Genomic DNA, 23804 nt, shown 5'->3' on the forward strand with positions numbered 1-23804 from the left:
TATCTCCTCGATACGTTGGTCCATATGAAATTCTTGAAAAGATAGGAGATCGTGCCTATCGACTTGCATTACCGCCTTCATTATCCAAAATACATGATGTTTTTCGTGTATCTATGCTGCGGAAATATCTCCCTGATGATTCTCACGTGATTCAGCCAGACGAGACCGAGCTAGATGAGACATTGAGTTATGTCGAGAAACCGATCCGGATTATCGATCGTAAAGAAAAACAGCTCAGAACGAAAATGATTCCGTTGGTGAAAGTGCAATGGACTCGTCATGGTGTAGAAGAAGCCACTTGGGAGACTGAATCAGATATGAGACAGAAATTCCCAGAATTATTCTACTGATTAGAGTTTACTACTTCAGTTTCTGTTATTTCTGAGTTGATTGCCTGGGATATGATTGCTTGAGATTTCGAGGACGAAATCATGTCTCAGAGGGGGAGAATTGTAAGGCCCGAGATTATATCATTTTAATCCGAGATTATTTAATTTACGAATTTTGGAATGATGAATTAAATTCCACGATTTTTGTAATTAATTAGGATTGAAATTGAATTAAAAAGAGTTTTGAGGATTGAATTGCAAATAGTGAAGATTTCAGGGGCTAAAGCGCAAATATGACTTGAGTGGACACTTGTCACACATGCATTTGAGATATATATGATTCATTTATTCATTTCCCTCAAACCAGCCGAGCAACAATTCAGAAAACTTCTCAAGCTTCTTCGTACGGTTAATTGGTGGGTTTAATAATTCCGTTTATCCGATTTTGAATCTGAACACGGTGTTGTGTTCCTTGCATCGACAGCTACATCAGGACGTAAGTTTTACTGAGTTCTGGTATCATTTGAAAATATGATGTTGTAGGAATTTGATATAATTCATATATGATGTCTTGGACATGTTAGACATCGTAGAATCAAAGTCAGATCAGAAAACGGACTGCATCTGGAATTATTATGATTTTCTGATTTTATTGAGTTGAAACCGGACATATTTGATTATGGGTTGATTACAAATTGTATCGGATATGAGTTATGATTTGTAATTAATATCTGGTGATATGGTATTGACGGGAATACTGAGATTGTGCCGTTATGCCGTTGATTTGAATTAAATTCAGATTAATCAGATTCAGTGTTGAATTGAGAATGGAATATTGATATTATGATTCTCGATATATCGTTTCAGATTTACAGCGACAGTCTTGAGTTCAGAACTTCGATTACTTCAGACCGAGATTACGAACGACAGGTATAAGTCAATGTGGTATTGGGAGATGGACTTGAGTCGGTTTAGACTTGGGTTTCCCTAAATCACATACTTTACTTTATTGCATTGATATTTGCATTGAGTTGATTGATATACTTGTTCTCTTGATTTTAGACAGCAGGTATTAGACGAGTAGTCTTATGACAGAAGTGCCGTTAGTGGTGGGATCACCACGGGCACATTGCACGATGTCATAAGATTGTGTATTGGCGATTGTGCCAAAGACTGTCACTGGATGTTTGGCTATCGATGTGGATAGGATGGTGGCTTTTTCTATTACTGTTAATCAGTATTGTATCGATGTGGATAGATTAGTAGCTCTTCTATTACTGTTAATCGATGTCATATCGATGTGGATAGAATTAGAGTTGCTTCTATTACTGTTAATCGGTACTATATTGATGTGGATAGAATAATAGCTTCCTCTATTACTGGTAATCGATACCGTATCGATGTGAATAGAACTGGAGTCTTTTCTATTACTGGTGATCGATACCATATCGGCGTGGATAGAACTGAAGTCTTTTCTATTACTGTTAGTCGATATATGCATGCCAACTTCTGGAATCGGGATCCCTAGACTAGGACTGAGTCTAGTCTGAATGATGTAGCTACGAGTATTGTCGACAGTTTGATATTGATTCTGTTTCAGACTTTGTTACATATATCTGTTACCTGATTACATGCTTTATATTGTTTATATGATTGCATGTTTCGTTGATTTATACTGGGAGTATATTCTCACCGGTTTATCCGGCTGTTGTCTTGTCTGTATGTGTACTTGACAACAGGTAGGACAGGATCAGGGTCCAGGAGATGAAGAGAGAGATCGTGATTAGAGTGGTGGCACCGGACTTGGACTAGAGATATGGTTGAACACTTGATAGTAGTTGTCAAACCCTAGTTTGAATAAATGTTTGTGATATAGGACTTATATTTTATATACTGATATGTATGTATGGTTTGATTTCACTATGTTCCGCATTTTAAAAAGAAAAAAATTTTAGACCCTGTTTTATAATTGATTAATTAGTCCCAATGATGATTAAGAACATGATTAGCGTCCGGGTCCCCACAGGTTTGATAGGGTAGTGTTTAATTAGTAAAATTATGTACTAATTGGCATTTAATGAAAATTAAATAGATAAAAAAGGTTTTTGTCCCATTAAGCAATTAAATAAACCTGTCAAGCCCAAAAACACTACTGAAAAATATTTCGTTTCGGTAAAAAATTGAAAATATTGCCCGCACCCTCAAAAGTCTTCCGACTCGATAAAATTTGTGTACCAGTTAAAAATATGTCTCGGCGAATAAAACTACCCAACCAAGTTCCATTTTCAAAAATCATACTTAAGTACATCATATATTAAATAATTAAAAATATTTATTTAATAAAAGACATTTTCTTGATTATCCCTGGTCTATGTTCTTCGTTCGAGCGCGAAATGCAACTTAAAGTCCTAATACATGTAACTTTAAATAAAACATGAAATGACATACATAACCATGCAATAATCACACCTTTAAAGATTTAAAATAATTTAGTACATATTTTAGTAAAAATCCTAGATTCCATGCAGTCAGATTACGTAGTTCGAATTTCCTATATTTTACAAAAAAAAGAAATTATCAAATGAATTGTAAGTTTGAATATGTCATGAAATTATATGAATCTTATAATTAGAAAATTTGTATGAAGAGTTGGATTCATTATAAGATGTATTTATTTTTTCAATAGATAACATGACACCCACTCCAATTCAAACCATGATACTCTAATACTACGAATCATACAGGTGTGGTGTGTGTACCAATTTCACGGGTGAGTCTATGCTCCTCCTGGAGCATTACTCCCTCTTTCTTTAAATTGACATGTGTTTTTTTTAAAAAAAATCATAATAAACTTTAAAAATTACAAGAAATTTACATTTATTAGAAAAAGATTTTAACTCATCATTAATTTTATGAGTTATAACCATCCAAAAAATGGTCATAGTTTCTTTCAAATTTTATAATTTGTTTATTAAATTTCAGGATTTTAAAATCAGATATTTTAAAATTAATAGTGATAATATATTTGTATTCGTTAATACTATAAAAAATATAAATTTATTTAATTTCAATTCTATTTAATTTTTTTGAGAGAAAATTTATATAAGTTTTTGTGTTTATATATGTTTAACTTTCATTTTTAAAACAAAATTTAAATTATTTAAAACATTATTATTTGGAACAAAAACTAATTTTTGAGACCATCAAAAAATAATTAATTATGTGGGGTCCAAAACTACTCTAACTCCATCCAAAAAAAAAAACTATCACTCCTAAAATATTCTTATTATTTTTAAAAGTATCCTCTTATTTTAAAGGAGTAAAAATTAATATTAATTTTTAAAATTATTTAAAACAATTCATAATTTTATGTTATTTTTTTAAATATATCTTTTTAGTAATAATTGTTTTCAATTTAGTTTAGATAAAAAATAAAATATATGAAGAATTTTTGTAATATTTAAATTCTAGCATTTAGATTTTGAAAATTTTAAATTAATATATATAATCATATTAATGGTCAAAGAATGATTAAAAAAATATGATTAGAAGTAAGAGTGAATAATAAAACTAGATTCTTAAAAAAAAATTTAAAAATAGGAGAAAATGAGAAACAAATATAAAAAAAGAAAAATATATAATCAAATAAGAAACATGTCAATTTAAGGAAAGGAGAGTAATGTTCCAAGAGGAGCATAGACTCACCCCAATTTATGTGTACATAATGGGTTATATAGAGGCTTACATGTAATTCTTAATTAATTATTAAATTACAAATAAAACCCCCACCCTAAATTGATAGACTACCTATTCTATTAATTATTTCTTCTCCTCTCCCAACCCTCGCTTCCAAATCCATATGCGGTAAAGACGAAGAAAAAATCGAGATCATAGAAATATTATATTGCTTATCGAGACGACCATCTATTCTCTCTGTTTTACATCTTTATTATTGTAAATTAAGATTAGTTTTTTTCTTCCAATTTGTTGTTTCGTTTGTTTTGGATTTAGATTCGTAAAAGAGATTGTAGATTGTTTCATTTGTTTTGGATGTTGTTTCTAATCTCTATTCTTCTCCGTCTAAAATAAATTATAATAATAATCACAATTGTAACTAATAATATCAGCCGGCCCAAATAATTCGAAAGTTCTAGCTTTGTTTGCTCTGTTTGTTTACTTTCTGACATCCACAGGTTATATCATATATGTGACGTATTATATAAATTGTTATTTTCAAATTTTAAAATATATAACATCAATTAGACTGATGATGTTGATATATATGTGTGTGTGTGTATTCTAAAAAATTAATAAAATATACCGAAGAACAAGATAGTTATTATACATCCCATTATAATATCTTCCCATTATATTTGGCTCCTTCTCCTTGCATTTACAGGACCCATATCCGACGAAGCTCTCTAATGTCTGACCCAGGTAATTGAATATCTCACATCTCATTTATGCTACATTTTTACATATTTAAATTGGAAATAATAACATAAATAAAAAAAAGAGTTTGTTTAACCCTCTGCAACCATCATTTATTAAAGAATATTTATAAGAATTTGATGCATGTTTTGTGTAGGTGCTTTAAATTCAGAAGATGGTGTTTTGGTGAATGTTGCACCTTTGTTTGCAGAAAAAGTGAGACTGAGCCCAAGGTTGGAATGAAATTGAAAAGTGAGAATGAAGTTTTTGAATTTTACAAGAAGTATGCATATCATGTTGGTTTTCCAGTTAGAAAAAGAACTTCACAGAAAAATAACGAAGGGGTTGTTACGTACGTTGCATTCACATGTAGCCGAGAAGGTCGTAAAAGTAGTAATACAAGCACTACACTGAAGCCCCAACCAACAAGTCAAACTGGTTGTAAAGCTAGGTTGTCAGCTTGTTCAGATACTGCAGGAGTATGGAGCATTACCGGTGTTCATCTCGAGCACAATCACCAAACTAGTCCATCCAAATCCAGAGTATTTCGATGCTATCGTCAATTGGATGTTCACGTGAAACGACAACTAGAGGTGTAACGAACCGTATTCTTTACTACTTAAAATTTGCGGAAAAATTAAAAATTTTCTTTTAAACTAAATGAAATGCGGAAATGAAATCAAATACGGTCGTCACTACATCCTTCATCAATAAAAATATTTGAAATCGACATCACCACTAAAATTTGCTGAAAAGAAACACTGTTCCAAAAGTCTTGAAACGAAACATAACATCAGAGTATTTTAAACTTGCATAAAAAGAATCGTAAAATAACGTGGGCGGTCCTCGGGTTTAGCCTGCCGCTCAGTCCAAGCCTGCCCCTTGGTCACCACCTCCTGCCTCCTCGTCAACATACTCACCTGCATCGATCAAGTCTAGTGAGTCTAAAGACTCAACACGTATAAACTGGAATAACGAGTACTACATAATAAAATCACATGCAACTTTAAAATAGGACATACATAACTTGAAACTTGAACTTGCGTATTAAAACTTGAACATACGTACATACATACTTCGACGTGCCATAACTTAAACTTTTCGTAAACATGCTACATACTTGAACATACTTGAACATACATAACTTCATCATTTTGCGTAGAGAATGTTTCAAAGCAAGTGACCCGTAACATAAATGAGCCTGATCAGACTATACCACAGTACTGGGCTGACAGGGACGTATCCACTGCCGCATACATAAGATCCCCGTTCATAATTTAACGAGCTGGTTGGTCCCCGTTCATAATTTAACGCTTTCCAACCACGATCTAACCCGTTCATAATTTAACGGGCGGATTGGTCCCCGTTCATAATTTAACGCTTTCCAATCCTAACATAATTTGGTCACAAGACATTTAGCATACCTCCAAAACTTAAAATATTTTCTTGCACGTCATACATACTTACTTGGCGTTGAGGGATTCGTTGGACTTCGACTGGGGCCGTTGCTGCACATACTAACATGGATTTTCATACTTAACTTGCATAACTTAACGTAGAAATTGCACTTACTCTCAAGTTCAATCATTACTTAGGACATTCTAAAATTCCCATGACTCGACATTGTTGAACATTGCACTAAATCAAGACATCAAACCTCAAAGTATAGCATGATAATTCTTAAAACTCAAGTACACGGACCCCGTGCCCAGGTCCGGCTCCGGGTCCGTGTAGGTGCGGTGAATTGCCTTATGAAGAAAAGGGAAGGCACGGACCCCGTACTGAGGTCCGGGTGGGGGTCCGTGTAGGTGCGCAAAAGTGAAACTCGAGAAGAAATGAGGACACGGACCCCGTGCTAGGGTCCGTGTAAGGGTCCGAGTGTCTACGCAAAAATGGCTGTTCGAAGGAAACAAAGGCACGGACCCCGTGTCAAGGTCCGTGTATAGGTCCGTGTGGCCTCGAATTTTCTGAACCTGCGAGGAAAACTTACACAATGTCTATTCTCCCAATCAAACAGAAAATGCAACAAAATTAGCCAACTTGAGACCATCCTGAGACACCATAGCATTGAACTAAACTCGTACGAACACCCAAAACAACGACGTTCCCCTACTATACATACAATTCAAGAAACGTGGCAATTGACCCCGAACGCTTCCTACGACTTCTAATGTACTCGAGTGCCTATCGACACTAAAGGACATACCCAACACCAACCCAAGCATCATACTAATCATACCTAGACGCAGCACCGATCACCCGTCGATCCCCAACGAAGCCTGCAACAAATAAACTTCAAGAACACAATTTTTCGTAAAAGTCGCAGTTTGAGCAGTCCCACGAAAAACATCATAACTCACTCAATTTTTATCCAAAAATCTCGAATTTTATATCAAATCGAAGGCATCAAAAAGTTATACGATTTTCTAGTTGAAAGTTTTCTCAAAATCTCGACTGAAAGTTCGCAGTTTTGACCAGAACAGCAAAAACGGGATTTTTAGATCTAAAAAGGACTCCGAAAGCGATTTAAACGTGATTGCTCAAACTTCTACACAACTTACACATGATTTTACGCATAAATAACAACGCACGCATAATATGACATGATCGATGCATCAAGAACAGAATATACGTGCCTTTTGATATTAAAAATACCGTGACGACGATACCGAAGCGGAGACGGTGCGAGGCTCGATCCGGGACGAACGTGGCGCTAAAATCCTTGAAGAAAGCACACGAAAATATGCTGGAATAATTCAGAGGAGGGGGCGGCCGTTTCTTACACAAGAACTCTAGGTTTTCTTTTTAAAATCTGAAAATAAACTTGTAGGTATGTGTTGTGTGTTTTAGTGTGTGTAAAAACATGTTTAGTGTGTGTGAGTGTAGAAAACGTGTGTGTGATTTAATTAGGAGAAATATAGTGCTAAATTAACTAATTAAAAGTTAACACTCACTAATTTAATCAAACTCTACAATTAAAATACACACCAATTTTAAAAATTTTAAACTCTTAAATCACTAAATACATAATAATGCTTTAGCATATTAAAACTTAATAACTTATTAAAAATGCCCCATCCTCAACTTAAAATAAAATACCATATTTTAAATTACCAACATCGTCACCGGTCTTTTCCTCGATCCCGCTTCGAATAGTCGCCTGAAACATGAAACTCGAAAAACATTTTAACGTGCATCACAATAAACATGAATTATTTAAAATAATGCATTTCATAATTTATGCATGGCATAAAACTCATTTAAAATAAATTAAATGATTTAATAGTTAAATAAATGCATGGGTCATACGTGTACTGAATTTGGGCACTACAAGAGGTGAATGATATAGCAGGTATTCCTCTCCATAAAAGTTATAACTCAGTTGTCGTTGAAGCAGGTGGATATGAGAAGATGACTTTCATTGAAAAAGATTGTCGAAATTATATTGATAAGGTCAAAAAATTAAGACTTGGAGAAGGAGATGCAGCTGCTATTCAAGCTTATTTCTCCAAAATGCAGTCATTTTCTCCTGGTTTTTTCTTTAGCTTTGATTTGGATGATGAGGGCCGATTAAAAAATGTATTTTGGGCAGATAATAGATGTAGACAAGCTTATAAGGAATTTGGAGATGTAGTAACTTTTGATACAACATACTTAACTAACAAGTACGACATGTCGTTTGCTCCTTTCGTCGGTGTAAATCATCATGGACACTCGACACTACTTGGGTGTGGTCTACTTTCTAATGAAGATACAGAGACATTTGTCTGGTTGTTTAGGATATGGCTAGAGTGCATGGAATTTGAAGCACCTCAAGGGATAATCACTGATCAAGACAGGGCAATTCAGAATGCCATAGAAGTTGTATTTCCTAAATCAAAACATAGGTGGTGTTTATGGCATATACTTAAGAATTACTTGAGAAATTTGGATATCATTGTCAAAAGGCTTCCATACTCTCGTCTGTACATAAATTGGTATATGAATCACAAAGTGCATATGAGTTCGAACAGAGTTGGTTTTCTATGCTTGATATGTATGAATTGAAAAATAATGAATGGTTGATCGGGCTTTTTAGAGAGAGAATTCGTTGGGTTCCATGTTTTCTCAAAACATCATTTTGGGCCGGAATGTCAACAACCCAACGGAGTGAGGGTATGAATGCTTTTTTTGACGGGTATGTCCATTCAAAAACATCTTTAAAACAGTTTGTGGAGCAATATGAGCGAGCTATGAGGAGTAAAATTGAGAAAGAGTTTCAAGCCGATTTTAAAACCTTCTCCCAGATGGTCCCTTGTGTTACTCGATTTGATTTGGAGAGGCAATTTCAAAGTGCTTTTACAATTGTAAAATTTAAAGAATTTCAACAAGAATTGACAGGAAATATGTATTGTGAAATTGAATCTAGTGATGAGGGGTCTTTCAGTACGAGATATGTTGTTACAGAAGATTTTACAGTACATGAGAGAGTTAAGGAAAAAAAGTTTGAAATTATTTTTGAGATAGATAAATGCACATTTTCTTGTAGTTGTCATTTATTTGAGTTCAGGGGAATAATTTGTAGGCATGCTATTGTAGTTTTAATCCGTAACAAATTGTCGGCAGTTCCTGAGCAATATATACTTCGACGTTGGAGGAAAGATGTGAGTAGATTGTATATGAGAGTGAAGAGCAATTATAATGGATGGATAACTACTCCTGGTCAATTAAATTATGAGAAGTTGTGCAAAGCATTTACAGATGTTGCAGATTTGGCTACATATAATGATGATGAAACTCAAAAGCTTCTCGAGTGGATTGAAACTAAAGCAAGTGATCTTGCTATATCAAAGTTGGGATCAGGTTGTGGTCGTAATTTGATATCAGAACTGAGCATGCAAGTAGATCATGTTGATGATGCAACCCAAGTTTCTACTTGCAAAGTTCTTGACCCAAAGTACACTAAAACAAAAGGAGCCCCTAAGAATCTTCGAAAGAAAGGTCGATTGGAGAAGTCTTCTAAGAAATCGAAGGTACGATATATTCATAATACTTCTTTAATTAAGTCGCATCAATAGCTTGCATTCTATTCATACATATGTTGTTTTTGTAGGTATCAATGATATCAAGCAAAGAAAAAAATTCTCAACCAAAAAAAATTCAATCTAGTAATGTGTTTATACAACCACCTGATCAAAATACTGTGATGACTCCGCTCTCTTTCTCACAACAATTAATGGTACGATATTATGTTTTTCATGTTTCATGTTGCTAATCACTCACACACACACATATTTTTGTTTTTTATATTTGCATAATAATTATAGGGTGTTCATCACCATCCTTGGAATATCGATTACGGAGTACATTTAGTATCCAACTACGGAGGTGATCAAGCATCGACAACAAGATGGAGTTCGAATGATGATGAAGTGATCGGATCTATGGGTGTAATAAATTATGAAGCAAGTTAATTGGACATGCAATTAGATGTACTTGAATTTAGATTATTTTTTACAAGTTAGAAGACTCTGGATTTGAAATGAATATGAAATTTCATATTTCTTCAACGCAATTTAATGTGTTATGGTTTTTATGTTCATTTCATGGAAACTCTATTAGTACGTTGTATGTTTTCATTAAGAGATCATAATATTTCACATCAAATTTTGAAATATTAAAATTTATTGTTTTCATGTAGCTCAACTTGATAGGGCAAGTACAAAAAATTGTAGGTGAAAAATAAATTTGGGATATTATCATATCGTCATGTAACTGAAATAATTCTCCTATTGTCATGAAATTTTGTCTAATTCTAATTTTGGCAATATAATAATTTATTATTGTAGTTACAATCATTAATTTTTTTAATTTTAAAAATCATTACTATTAATTTTTTATATGATTTATTAAATATTGAAAAATATAATATTTATCAAAATATATTTTTTTTAAAAAAATTGTATGATAAATCTCAGGACTTGCATTAAAAAAAACAATTTAATATTATTGATAGGAGAAGAAATAATGAATGGAATGTATAGTCTATCAATTTAGGATGAGGGTTTAATTGTAATTTAATAATTACATGTAAGCCTCTATGTAACCCATTATGTACACATAACATTACCCATTTCACCATTGCGACTTATCTTGAACTCATAATAACTTAATAATTTATGAAAAAGAAATGATCCATTATAGGGATGGCAATTTCCCCCGCGGGTTTGGGGCCCCGCGGGAAAAACCCGAAACGGGGATGGGGATCCCCGATTTTTTCGGGTTTAGGTTCGGGTTCGGGGATTTTTTTAAATCCCCGATGTAGTTCGGGGTGGGTATGGGATTACTATCCCCATCCCCGAAATCCCCGAACCCGCCCCGAAAATATATTATCAATAATAAAATAATAGTATTATTAGTATTAATAATATAATTTTTAAAATATTAATAATATTATTATTGTTGATATTGATATTAATATTAATATTAAAATTATATCAAATAATAATATATAATAATAAGTTTTGGTTTGAGAAAATATCCGAATCCGTCATCGTCTTGCCATATTATTATTTTTGAAATGGGGATGGGGACGGGGATGGTAAGTTGATCCCCGAAGTTTCGGGTTCGGGGATTCCCCGAACCCGAAAAAACGGGGATGGGGGTGGGGATGGCATTCGGGGATGGGGATGGGAATGGCAAACCCGCCCCCGCCCCGGCCCATTGCCATCCCTAATCCATTATATTTAATATCATTAAGTATGAGCCTAATAGAGCCAAAAATAATTTCATCTTGTATTTTATCTTTTTCATAACTGTGATATGACTATATAAACCTATCAATTCAGATGTAGCATTGTTGCTTTCCCAGTTTTGCCCTCGTTTGATATCAAAATTACATTTTTGTTTTTAATTTTTTTTAATTTCAAAAAAACATTTTTGCTTTTTTTAAATTACGACGATTCAAATAGCACTTTAGTCCTTCGATAATTTGTCAAATTTCACTTTAGTCCATAGATAATTATAAAAAAAAAAACTGTACACACGCACCGCGTGTACAAAGTAGCTAGTTAAATAATAAACACCAAAGCTTAATTAATATGTTGATATCTTAGAGTCAAATTATTCAGAATTTAACGTATATTGTTTAAATTATTCAAATCCAATATCTGAAAAACATGAAATATATGTACTCCGACTTGATAATTTCATTAATCAAGAAGAGGTAAGAAATTAAACTTATAAATAAATGAAGAAATCAAAAAAACGCTTATATATATACACACACTACACACATGAAGATTTAAGCAACCAAATTTTAAGGCAAGTTATGTAGTACTAAAAATTTTAAAGTAGAAATTATATATCTTTGAATAGATACATATAAAAATATATATAACAAAAACTCTTATGAGAGTGTTTAACATTTCGATTATGTGAGACGAATATCCGGTCCGATTCATGATAAATATTAATTTTATGTCAAAAATATAACTTTTTTTTGTAAATATGGATCATGTCAACATATCTCAATGTTACATATCTATGAGACCATCTCACAAAAAACTTAATCTCTGTGTATAAATATAAATATAAATTCAATTAATTAATACTGCGACTATGTATAAATGTTGCGCCTAATATAGACAAAAATAGACACCAATTTTCTCTTCTCATTTTGCCCTTATATGATACCAATATTACATTTTTCATTTTATTTTTTTTAATTTCACCAAAAAACTTTTTTTTTTAAAAAAAATTTTAACAATTCAAATAACACTTTAGTCTCTCAATAATTTGTCAAATTTCACTTTAATCCCTCGATAATTATATCTATTACTATTATTAAGAATCTCCCTACTAGAGACAAAAAAGTGGTATGTTTTTTGTTTTCCCAATTTTGTCCTCATTTGATATCAAAATTACATTTTTGTTTTTAAATTTTTTTACTTTCAAAAAACATTTTTTGTTTTTTTAAAAAATTACAATGATTCAAATAGCACTTTAGCTCCTCGATAATTTGTCAAATTTCACTTTAGTCCATAGATAATTATAAAAAAACTGTACACACACCGCGTGTGCAAAGTAGCTAGTCTCTAATTATACTTGAGAACCTGGTTCGATAGTGGAGAACTGTAGGCAGTCGCGAGCGTAAAAATAATACATTCAATCCCCTTTTTATTTTTCTTTTTTTGGGAAAGTACTGGACATACCCCATCTTTTAATTATTGCATTTTTACCCCATTATGTTTATAAAGTTATTTGAGTTTTATTCGGAACTAGCTATTTTGTACACGCAGTGCGTGTGTACATTGTTTTTAATAATTATACATGGACTAAAGTGAAATTTGACAAAATATTAAGGGACTAAATGCTATTTGAATAGTTATAATTTAAAAAAATATAAAAACAAAAATATTTTTTGGGATTAAAAAAATAAAAACAAAAATGTAATTTTGATATCAAATGGGGCCAAAATTGGGAAAACAAATAACAGACCAATTTTTTGTCTGTATTATACATTAATAGATATTTCATTATCTTCTACAATTATGATATTTATCTATTTTATTATTTTTTTATAATTATGATATTACTCTATCTAAATATAAATCAAATTAAATATAATTTATTATTAACAAATTTGTTAAGAAACTATTTATAATCATTATTTAGAGATTACCGATCGACATTCCCTAATACTACTCAAGTACAGTGACGGAGCCAAGATGGGGGCGGGTGGGTGCGACCGTACCTTTCAAATTTTTAATTTCAATGACTAAAAGGTATAAAATAACAGAAAATAGTTTTCATACATTGTGATTTTTTCTAATACTAATGTTCTTTTGCACGTTTCAAGTGCTTATATAGTTGAATATCATCTAAACATATAATTTTTTATTTTCTAATTAATGATTTTTTAATTTAATTAGGAGTAATATAGTAATCTAAAAATTTAATAAATAAAACACAATCTAATTTTTTTAATGAGCTAAATATTTTAATCTTATATTTATTTGTATTTTAAATTTCATAATATATTTATCTATATTTTTTTTTACAATTTTTAAAAATGAAAGATAAAAATTGTATATATTATAATCAAATGTGTGAAGAAATTTTGGAATAAAAAAAAAAGTAACCAAAGTTAGCCAAGTATCAGTATCTCTCTCGCTTAAGTAATAGTACTTTTTATGTAATTTGATAGTTGATTTTAGTTCTAAAATATAGGTTGAATGAAATGATTTGATTTGAGAAGTAATTTGAAGAATATATTTGAAATAGCAATCATCTTGTGTGTATTCCAAATTGATAACAAGTTGGAATCATGTCTTATTAGGACTATTCTAGATGTATAATTCCATTTACCTAGTAATATTTCATTTCAGTTGGAATATGCAGTCAGATGTTTGGGCCGGTATAAATGATCAAAAGATAGTAACTCATATGACGGGAGAAAACTTAGCGCAAAGTTCTATTATTATTAATGGGTGGCTCCAATATTTCTTATGGGCATAGACATCTCAATTGGCTATTGACAAGAACTTATTGAATACATCGTTTAGGATACTTCATCAGATTGTTTCTGCATGTTCTACTGTAATCAGGTGAAAGTATTCTCACAAGATCGACTACTATCCTTAACAGGATTCTAGTACCTCATCCATACGAAAAACGAGTAGAGTTTATTCACCCCTCCCTCCCTTCTAAACTCAACTTCGATCCTCAACAGATAACAAGTTGGAATCATGTCTTATTAGGACTATTCTAGATGTATAATTCCATTTCACTAGTAATATTTCATTTCTGTTGGAATATGCAGTCAGATGTTTGGGCCGGTATAAATGATCAAAAGATAGTAACTCATATGACGGGAGAAAACTTAGCGCAAAGTTCTATTATTATTAATGGGTGGCTCCAGGATTTCTTATGGGCATAGATATCTCAATTGTTTATTGAAAAGAACTTATTGAATACATCGTTTAAGCACATAATAAATTAAAAGTTGCTCCTACTACTCAGTTGAGAGCCTTGAGCATTATACAAGGACGTGTTATAAGAGTAACACATTTACCTTCTGGGTGGAATTGCCACAATATGAGCGCTCCTCTTAGCAATAATTATTGCAATAGGATAATGGTTAGGAGGATTTACATAAGAGATGGATTTGAAGCCAACTTGTATAGTGTCCTACTCTAGGATAAGAGTGTTTTTGTCTTTTCAAATTTTTAAATTTTCTTTAGGTTGTGTTTGAATTGAAATATTTGAGTGGATTTAATTTCAAATCTGCACCTCAAATCCATTAATCCAGAATTAATACGAATTTGAAATCATTTATGTTAGTTAAATTCGAGCTGGATTCGAAATTCATAAACTTTTTGCTCGAATTAATTTCGAGTTTGACTCAAAAAAATTTGAGTATGTTTGCGAGCTATTCGAACTGTTGTTTGAAATTAAATACTCGAAAGTCTCGAAATATATTTATTTAATATATAATATTAATACAAATTTAGGTCATGAACGATTCACGAATTGTCACACAAATAAATTGAATACGAGCTTGGTTCAAAAAATATATGAACGTATTTGAGTTATACTCGAAATCGATAATTTTAAATGTAAATCAGTTATTTATGGAGTTGACTCAAAAAGTTCGTGAGTTAACTCGATTTATTTACAGCCTTATTGATATTATGCTCCTTTGTACATTATACTCTTATTAATTAATGTTTTCTATATAATATTTTTCTTTGTTAGACAATTTTGTATAAGAAAGATACAAATTGTATTTTATAACTAAATATTTTTTTGTTCAAACAATATGTCGTCTTTTTTTGTGAATGAAATTTGATGGTCTTTGTAAATTCAAAATATCTATAACGAAAGCAAGCGGGGAAAATTATTATTCCACACATACCAATTGTAACTTGTAAGGATAAGAGCTACAAATGGAGAGAAAGCAACACTTCCCATATTCACATCTTATTCGATCTTAAATTTTTAAAAATAAATAATTTGATTTATAAAATTTGCGACTTCATGGTGAAATTTTATATAAACACTCAACATATATTTTATTTCCCGTCCTTCCAAATTTACATAAATATGTGTGATATAATTAAATACTTTATGTAGTTATGTTATAATAAATTTTTTATTTTTCTAGTTTAGCTTTAATAAATATTAGGCAAAAACTTGTGTGAGACGGTCTCACGGGTCGAATTTGTGAGACAGATCTCTTATTTGGGTCATCCATGAAAAAGTATAATTTTTTATGCTCAGAGTATTACTTTTTATTGTGACTATGGGTGGGGTTGATCCGTCTCACATATTAGTATCTGTGAGACGGTCTCACATGAGACTAACTCTAAATATTATACGTCACCCATTAGAAAAAATTACTCTAGTTTTCGTCCATATAATTATCATGAAATCAGATTCATAATTTTTTTATTAATATATACAACTCGTATTCAATATCTTTACAGAATCAAGGGCAAAAAATGTGAAAAGTCAAAAAATACTATGAAAAAATTAATAGGTTTTCATACCATTGTGTTCTCAAAAATCGAATATACTTTAACGTAGGGATGACAATGAAGCGAGTCTTGATCCAAGACTCTCCACCACATTTTTAGAACCCCGGGCTCGTCTTCGTCCCAAAACATGATGGATCCCATGTAGGTTAGACCAGCAAATCCGTTGAGCATTATAAATATTTTAAATTCTAGTGAATACCTGATAAGAAAAATCCAAAAATTAATACATATATCAAAATCAAATAAAATCATAACATTTTAAGAATAAGTCGGAAACAAGGACGATAATATTGGAAATTAAGTTCAGGGACTATTTAAAATAAGATAAAATATACATATATTATTATTAAATAGTACAACGACGCACGCGTTGCGTGCTTGTACGATATGTTTTTATAATTTATTTGATTTATATTTAAATGAGGATCAAAATATATTTATAAGAAATAATGAGTGGCTACATTATAATTTTGATATATGAACTAAAAAATAAATTAAAAAAGAATAAAAAAGACCCAAGCAAAAATTGAACCTACAACCTCATGATTAAGAAACATAGGCTTTATCCACTAAACTACATGTTAGTAATGTAGAGAGTGGGGGTGAAGGGTATTTTAGGTATTTTAAAAAACAGACCAATGAAGTTACTCTAACCTACTCAGCCTTGATAAATAGTAAGAGATAAGAGATAAGAGATTACCGCCTAGGACCCGTTTCTATATTAGTTTGATCGGGTTTAGACCCATTTCAAAAGAGGTGAATTTAATTTAATCCCTGTGCCCAAATGTATTAGGGTTTTATATTCAAATTTTCAAATATAGGGTTTTGAATATGATTGGTTTACACAACGGGTTTTTCTCCTTATTCAATTTTCACAAATATATTAATGCAGTTTGCCTTTTTTAACATTATTTGTGACTAAATCTTCTCAATTTTTTTTTCCTCTTATGTTGCAAAGCAACAAGACCCATCTTCATCTTTCTCACCTCACCATCGAGCGTTTTATCAGTCATTCTTTGTTCATGTGCCCACACATTTAGAGGTGGTCGGTACGGTATATCGTACCAAAATTTCGGATACCGGATATCGTATCGAAATAATCGGTACGAGAAAAATAATATCGTTACTCTACCGATTTTTCTGTATACTGTAATTTTAAGACCAATGATCACCAATACTAAACAAATCCCTCAAGACAGTCAAAAAGACCATAAAAGACATACAAAACAAATTCATCAAGACAATAAACACAAACGCAACATGTGTCTGAAGATCCAAGATATCAATGAACACCAATAAACTTCAACCGCAACATGTGCGACTTCTTCATCCGCTAACTTTGCAACAATGTCCGAGGTCTTGTGATTTCTAAAGTCTGTCAACTTTTTACAAGTCGAGGCCAGTCATCTAGTCCTCTAGCTAGTTATAAGGTTAGACGACAGAAATAAGACTTCTCAGCAGTTTAAATTATTAAGTCGAATTGCTTCACTGAATTTTGATTTGGAATATTCCAACATGATCAGTCCACACAGAAGTTAAATTCTTTATTTCGATACGTTATCGATATATATCATTTTATACCAAAAAAATACCTTATATTTTTAAAAAAATTAACTTTATTATTTAAAAATATTATATATTTTTATTTTATATATATATATATATATATTATTTTAGTAATAAAATATAATATATGCAAATACCATTTAAGTTATGGGGTGCTACAGTTACCCTACCGTCTCGTTCCGAAAATTTCGGTACACCAAAACTTTCGATAAATTCGATATATTTCGGTATAATAACATCGGTATACTAAAAATTCGATATTTTTCCCCACTCCTACTAATACATCCTTGTCCGCAAGAATATCCCTTGCACCCTCACACCCCTGCTCACCAATAAAATAAATTAAACCAATTGCTAGCATAAATTGATTCGCTATAATATTAAAAAAAATTCTATATTAATATTTACACCGTCACAAATCCAAGATATATTTATATGTACTAGTTTATAAACACAAAAAAATCTTATAAGATCATCTCACGAATTATTTTTACGAGACAAATCTCCAATTCGACTCATAAAAATTATTACTTTTATGTCAAAACTATTAATTTTTATTGTAAATATGGATCAAATCAATCCATTTCACATACATAAATCCGTCATAACTTCTAATATATAAAAACTAACGATATTAACCAAGCACTGGATAATATAGTTTTGAGACATTTTTTTTAAAAAAAAAATCCTACACTTTCTTAAAACTTTATATTTTACTCTTGGTAATATTTAATATTTTTGGATATCGTGGTTATTAAAATTATATACATGATAAATTTAAATAGTTTCCTTTTATTCCACGACAAAAAAAAAATGCATGGAGGCCTAAATAGCCATCAACAAAAAAGGACGACTCCTTGAAAGCAACAGATGAAACAACTCTACGGCTGAATAAATCCAATATGAGAAGTCCAAATCTTAGAGCCCACATCCATCTCCACCATCATTAAAACACTGTTGTATTTCCTAAATTTCAGACAAGAATTTTCTCTCAGTTCCAAAAATATGGAAGCCCCGGATCAAAAAACAAAATCCCAGGAGAAAAAGAGAAGCAAAAACGATAGGAGATTTAGTGACGAGCAGATAAAGTCTCTGGAATCCATTTTCGATCAAGAAACTAAGCTCGAATCGAGGAAGAAACTGCAGCTAGCTAGAGATCTCGGGCTGCAGCCACGCCAAGTTGCCATTTGGTTTCAGAACAGAAGGGCTCGATGGAAGGCAAGGCAAATAGAGCAAGAGTTTAAAGTGCTCAAAGTGAATTATGATAATATGTGTTTGCAGTTTGATCACTTGAAGAAGGAGAACGAGTCTTTGCAAAGGCAGGTATATAATTTCCAAGTATTCTGCTCTTGTTTCTTTCAATATGTTCTAATATTACATCACGGTAGGATAGTCTCTCTTTCCTCGAAAGACACGACGAAAAATACCCTCAAAAGTTAATGTATGGTTATTATGGAAAACAGTTACAGGAGCTAAGTGACGTCGAAAAGAATATGGATGAGGATGATTTGAGTGATCACCGAGACAGAGGATTCAAAGCAAATATTCCCGACGGCGAAAAAAACAGTAAACCCTTCGGAAAAATAGAAGATATAGGAGAAGAATTAGTGAGCTGGGGTGAAGATGAAGAAGCAGAGATTAGTCGCTTAGCTTCACCTCAAACGTGGAACAATATATGCTCCGACGGTCTATTCGAGCAGTCTCTGGAGAGTACTCAAAACTGGTGGGAGAATGAGTAGAGAAACCAAATTATGGGAAGATATAGTTCGATTGTTAAATTATATTTCATCACTCAACAAGTTACAAACGCTGGTTTTGCACTTTGTGTTGGCGTTATTTTTCATTAAATCTCGTTGTAGCTAGTTCCTGGAACCGTAGTGTGCTTCAGCTGTTGCTTGGGCCTTTAAGAATATAAAAATGCCCATCTAGCAGTGGCATTCTGATTCTTTTCACGATGTTTCGTATTTTGGGGAAAAAGAAAAGGCAAGAAAAGAACATTTTCTGGAGGATTTGAAGCTGAGACATAGCTTAGCGTAAAAAGAATCCAGTGACATCAACTTATGGTAACACCAGACACAAATTACTAGTATAAAAATCTAAGGACAAAACATCAATTTCTGTTCAGTTACATTGAGTACAACAATTTTGGTTCTTTATGTATTCGAATATCAAAATTTTAGTCCACTTACACGTGATCAAATTTAATTCCTCATTAAAAAAATATCTTGTCAATAACAAAGGATAAAGCAGAATAAATTCCAAATTCATTTCAAGAAAAGGTAATGGTTGCAGGTGAGTGGTGACAGAAGGACTGCGTTTATGTTTAATGGAAATGTGCCAAATGTATGTGATATAATTAGTGACAGAAACAAGACGCAAAAAGAGGAATGATCTTGATCCAAGCAAGCCCTCTACTTGATCTTCTTCTTTGGCCTCAATTGCACAGAAAGAAGCACAATATAACAAACATGAAAAACGGGGGAAATAAAAGTGTAAAAAGAAAGTGGCAAGATTATATCAAAGATATAAACCTGGTTGCTATGTCCACACTTCTTTTTCCTGCAATTGACAGCACGAGGGAGCAGGCTAGCATAACACCTGCGTGTGAAACATTAGGTACCATCCAGAAGTTAGATCAAAATTGAACTTTAAATGATAATCATGTGCAAATGTTATGCATGACACTAGTGATCCACATTAAGAAATTTCTCAACAATTGAGAAATGACTTCCACGCTCTTTCCTTGCATAATTATCCACATCCAAAAGAAGGGTGCGTGCACACATTCAAAAGTTTAATGGGGTGATTCGGAGGAGAGGGGGGTAATCGCCCTTCCTCGTCCGTTGGCATTAAAATTCAATTCTTTTATTCTTGAATGAGAGGACCAGCCACATGAATTTGAATAGTTTAATGGGGTGATTTGGAGGAGAGGGGGGTAATCGCCCTTTCCTCGTCCGTTGGCGTTAAAATTCAATTCTTTTATTCTTGAATGAGAGGACCAGCCACATAAATTTGAATATCGACCCCAACAAAAACCATTGACAGGGCTTTTTGGGGGATTGAAATCTCTACAACTTCGCACAGTATATATCAGATCATACAAATCAAATGCATCAAGAATAAATAAATAACGTTTAAGAAAAAATTATGCCACTTGCGGCAAATCAGTTTGTCCTGGTTATACTTCCTAGCCAATGCCATAAGAGAAGGCTCGATGATACCTCCCCTATGCCTCAGAACCAAATTCAGAGTTGACTCTACGAATTCATTGAACATAAACTAACCATGTAAATGTAATGACCAATCACCAATTAGAACAAAAGAAAGAACCTTTCTGATTGCTATAATCAGCAAGGGTTCGTCCCTCCAGCTGCCTTCCGGTTAAAATCAGACGCCGCTAATCCGTTCCGGCGGGATTCCTATAAATCAGGGAAGAAAAACACAAAATCATACAGCAATAAACGAATCATTTTCTAGCTATCTTCGAACTAAAACAGCGAAACTGAAGCCGCTGATCTTCCGGCGGAATTCCTGTAAATCAGGGAAGAAAAACACAAAATCATACAGCTTCAAAAAACAAACGAATCATTTTCTCCCTATCTTCGAACTAAAACAGCGAAACTGAAAACGTAGAATCCAATTATCATAAAAATATTTTTTAAAATCCCACCTTCCTTGTCCTGATTCTCTTCCTTCGCATTGTCAATAGTGCCGCTCGATTCGACCTCGAGGGTTATGGTTTTGCCCGTTAGATTTTTCACGAAAATCTGCACTTTTTTTTTAATGGTTCTGTCTCAGCTGCGGCCAAGTCGACTGTCGACAGATGAATAGAATTCGGGGTTTTAGATCTACTGGGTTCACACGACACCTCAAGAACTAATGAGTGGGTAAGCGCATGTTCATTGGCGTGAGAAGTTGTTCATTGGAAGTTCAAATAATTTTTTTTTTATTCAAATTAATAATTTGGTGTTTAAAAATTAAAATAATTAAACATAATTTAAAAAACTTTTACACATAATTAAAAAATATGATTACAAATAATTAAATAACTTCAAACAATTTTTTTAAAAATAAAAATTGTAAATACTTAAATGTAACAAATTATGAACTAAATAAATTATTAATTGAATCGTTTACGAAAAAAATTTCTTGCAACTTCATATAACACTCACTTGAATGTCACTAAAGTTTGATCGTTGATATCTTTCTTGGCGATAAGATTTTTTTGCTATTTCTCTTTTCTTTCTTGTTCTCTCAACCTCGTTTCTCACTTTCTTTCTATATTTTGTTCAACTTTTGCAAAATACTTTCTTCTAAAACAATACTCACATCTTCATTTTCATAGTATTGTATATCTCATTCTTTCATTTCTTTGAGATAATCTATAACTTTTGGAGCTTTCGATCATTCTCCTCTCGATGAATTTTTGAAGGCCTTTCTTCACATTGATATAATGGTTTGCCCAATTCCCGCGCACTTCATCTCCTTCGTCCTTGATGGATGTATCGAAAGGTGTGGAAAAGAAATGGAGATAATTTATATAACGCCCCAGATTTGACGACTGTCCTCACTATACCAAGACGAGTCATTCCAGCGTGCTTATGTCCTCACTCACACGCACTCTAGGAAACTTCCCAGGAGGTCACCCATCCCAAAATTGCCCCAAGTCAAGCACGCTTAACTTTGGAGTTCTTATGTGATGAGCTACCGAAAAAAAAAGATGCACCTTCGTGATATGAGTAGTACCAATCAAATCTTTTAAGCCCTCTTCAACTGTACAGTCCATTATATTGAACAGTCTCGGAATCCCTCTCATTCCCGTGTGGGTCGGTTCATTCATGTTCCCTCCACCTAGAAGCCTGCCAGGAGCCGCTCATTGTCCGTGCAACTGATGGCATCGGCGATCACCCCCCACCCTCTTCGGCCCCGGGCCTCACAAGCCCACCAGCTTCCACTTGGTTCGTCCCCGAACCACACCATACTAAGAGAGGTCGGATCTGATACCACTTGTAACGCCCCAGATTTGACGACTGTCCTCACTGTACCAAGACAAGTCTTTCAAGTGTGCTTATGTACTCACTCACACGCACCCTAGGAAACTTCCCAGGAGGTCACCCATCCCAAAATTTCCCCAAGTCAAGCACGCTTCACTTTGGAGTTTTTATGTGATGAGCTACCGAAAGAAGATGCACCTTCGTGATATGAGTAGTATCAATCAAATCTTTTAAGCCCTCTTCAACGGTACAATCCATTACATTGAACAGTCTCGGAATCCCTCTCAAAGATGTGTGGGTCGGTTCATTCATGTTCCCTCCACCTAGAAGCCTGCCAGGAGCCGCTCATTGTCCGTGCAACTGATAGCACCGGCGATCACCCCCCGCCCTCTTCGGCCCCGGGCCTCACAATTTACCATCAATATTCTTCAATTTCTTCGTAGCATTCGTCAAAAATCCTTTGAATTTTTCGAATGATCATATCTTCCATTTTGGTTGATCTCTCAACACTAACCAAACTTTATCGTCGGACCATGGACTCCAATAATATTGCTTGAATATTGTTTGAGCTTATACATACTGAACAATATAAAATTAGGAATTTTCTAGATTTCAATTATAAGAAATATTTCGAAATGAATATCTACATCTAAAATTTCGATCCGCTTTGATTGAATGCTTCTAGTTCAGTTATTTTATTTTGGAAAGTGAACACTCGTTTCGCAATAACCATAAAATGTTCTCATAGGTTGTACCATGTATGTACATCCATTTAGCAACTCATTGTTATATTCCTTCCAAACAAATCCTCAGAAAATTAACGTTGCTTTGATCATTGTCAAATGCCTGATTGATGGAAACATTGTATCATGCTTTTTTGAGGCGTTCATCTTCGATCTTCGTCCAATGTTTCCTTGTGATGCCTCCACCCCCATCTTAAGCAACAATTTTTGAAACAACCCCAC

General features: G+C 32.9%; 2 protein-coding genes and 1 long non-coding RNA gene across 4 annotated transcripts; 2 read left to right on the forward strand and 1 right to left on the reverse strand.

The window, feature by feature from the left end:
• Window positions 1-8228: 8228 nt before the first annotated feature.
• Window positions 8229-10213, forward strand: LOC140816104 (protein FAR1-RELATED SEQUENCE 5-like; the record flags this gene model as incomplete). Its single annotated transcript, XM_073175171.1, has 4 exons — window positions 8229-8624; window positions 8708-9772; window positions 9853-9978; window positions 10067-10213. Coding segments are annotated over 4 exons (1734 nt in total), but the record flags the coding sequence as incomplete, so codon positions are not given.
• Window positions 10214-18770: 8557 nt separating this feature from the next.
• Window positions 18771-19795, forward strand: LOC140816979 (homeobox-leucine zipper protein ATHB-12-like). Its single transcript, XM_073176499.1, has 2 exons — window positions 18771-19168; window positions 19309-19795. Exons 1-2 carry the CDS (start codon window positions 18851-18853, stop codon window positions 19582-19584), a joined length of 594 nt encoding a protein of 197 aa, XP_073032600.1. The 5' UTR covers window positions 18771-18850; the 3' UTR covers window positions 19585-19795.
• A 242-nt stretch (window positions 19796-20037) lies between these two features.
• LOC140816980 (uncharacterized) lies at window positions 20038-21754 on the reverse strand. Of its 2 annotated transcripts, none has more exons than XR_012114703.1 (3): window positions 21516-21754; window positions 21000-21264; window positions 20038-20443 (listed from the first exon to the last, which is right to left on the reverse strand). It is a non-coding gene; the product is annotated as an uncharacterized lncRNA (long non-coding RNA). The 2 variants fall into 2 exon arrangements; XR_012114702.1 differs by having other exon boundaries at window positions 21000-21376.
• Between the last annotated feature and the right edge of the window lie 2050 nt (window positions 21755-23804).

Source organism: Primulina eburnea, chromosome 16 (genome assembly GCF_022965805.1).
Source record: "Primulina eburnea isolate SZY01 chromosome 16, ASM2296580v1, whole genome shotgun sequence".
Lineage (NCBI taxonomy): Eukaryota > Viridiplantae > Streptophyta > Magnoliopsida > Lamiales > Gesneriaceae > Primulina > Primulina eburnea.

What these genes read in the sequence shown, in the direction of transcription:
- LOC140816979 (XM_073176499.1), top strand. Translation starts at nt 18,851, where the DNA reads ATGGAAGCCCCGGATCAAAAAACAAAATCCCAGGAGAAAAAGAGAAGC. An exon ending in ACGAGTCTTTGCAAAGGCAG is followed by an intron (nt 19,169 to 19,308) that starts GTATATAATTTC and finishes TATGGAAAACAG; the next exon opens with TTACAGGAGCTAAGTGACGT.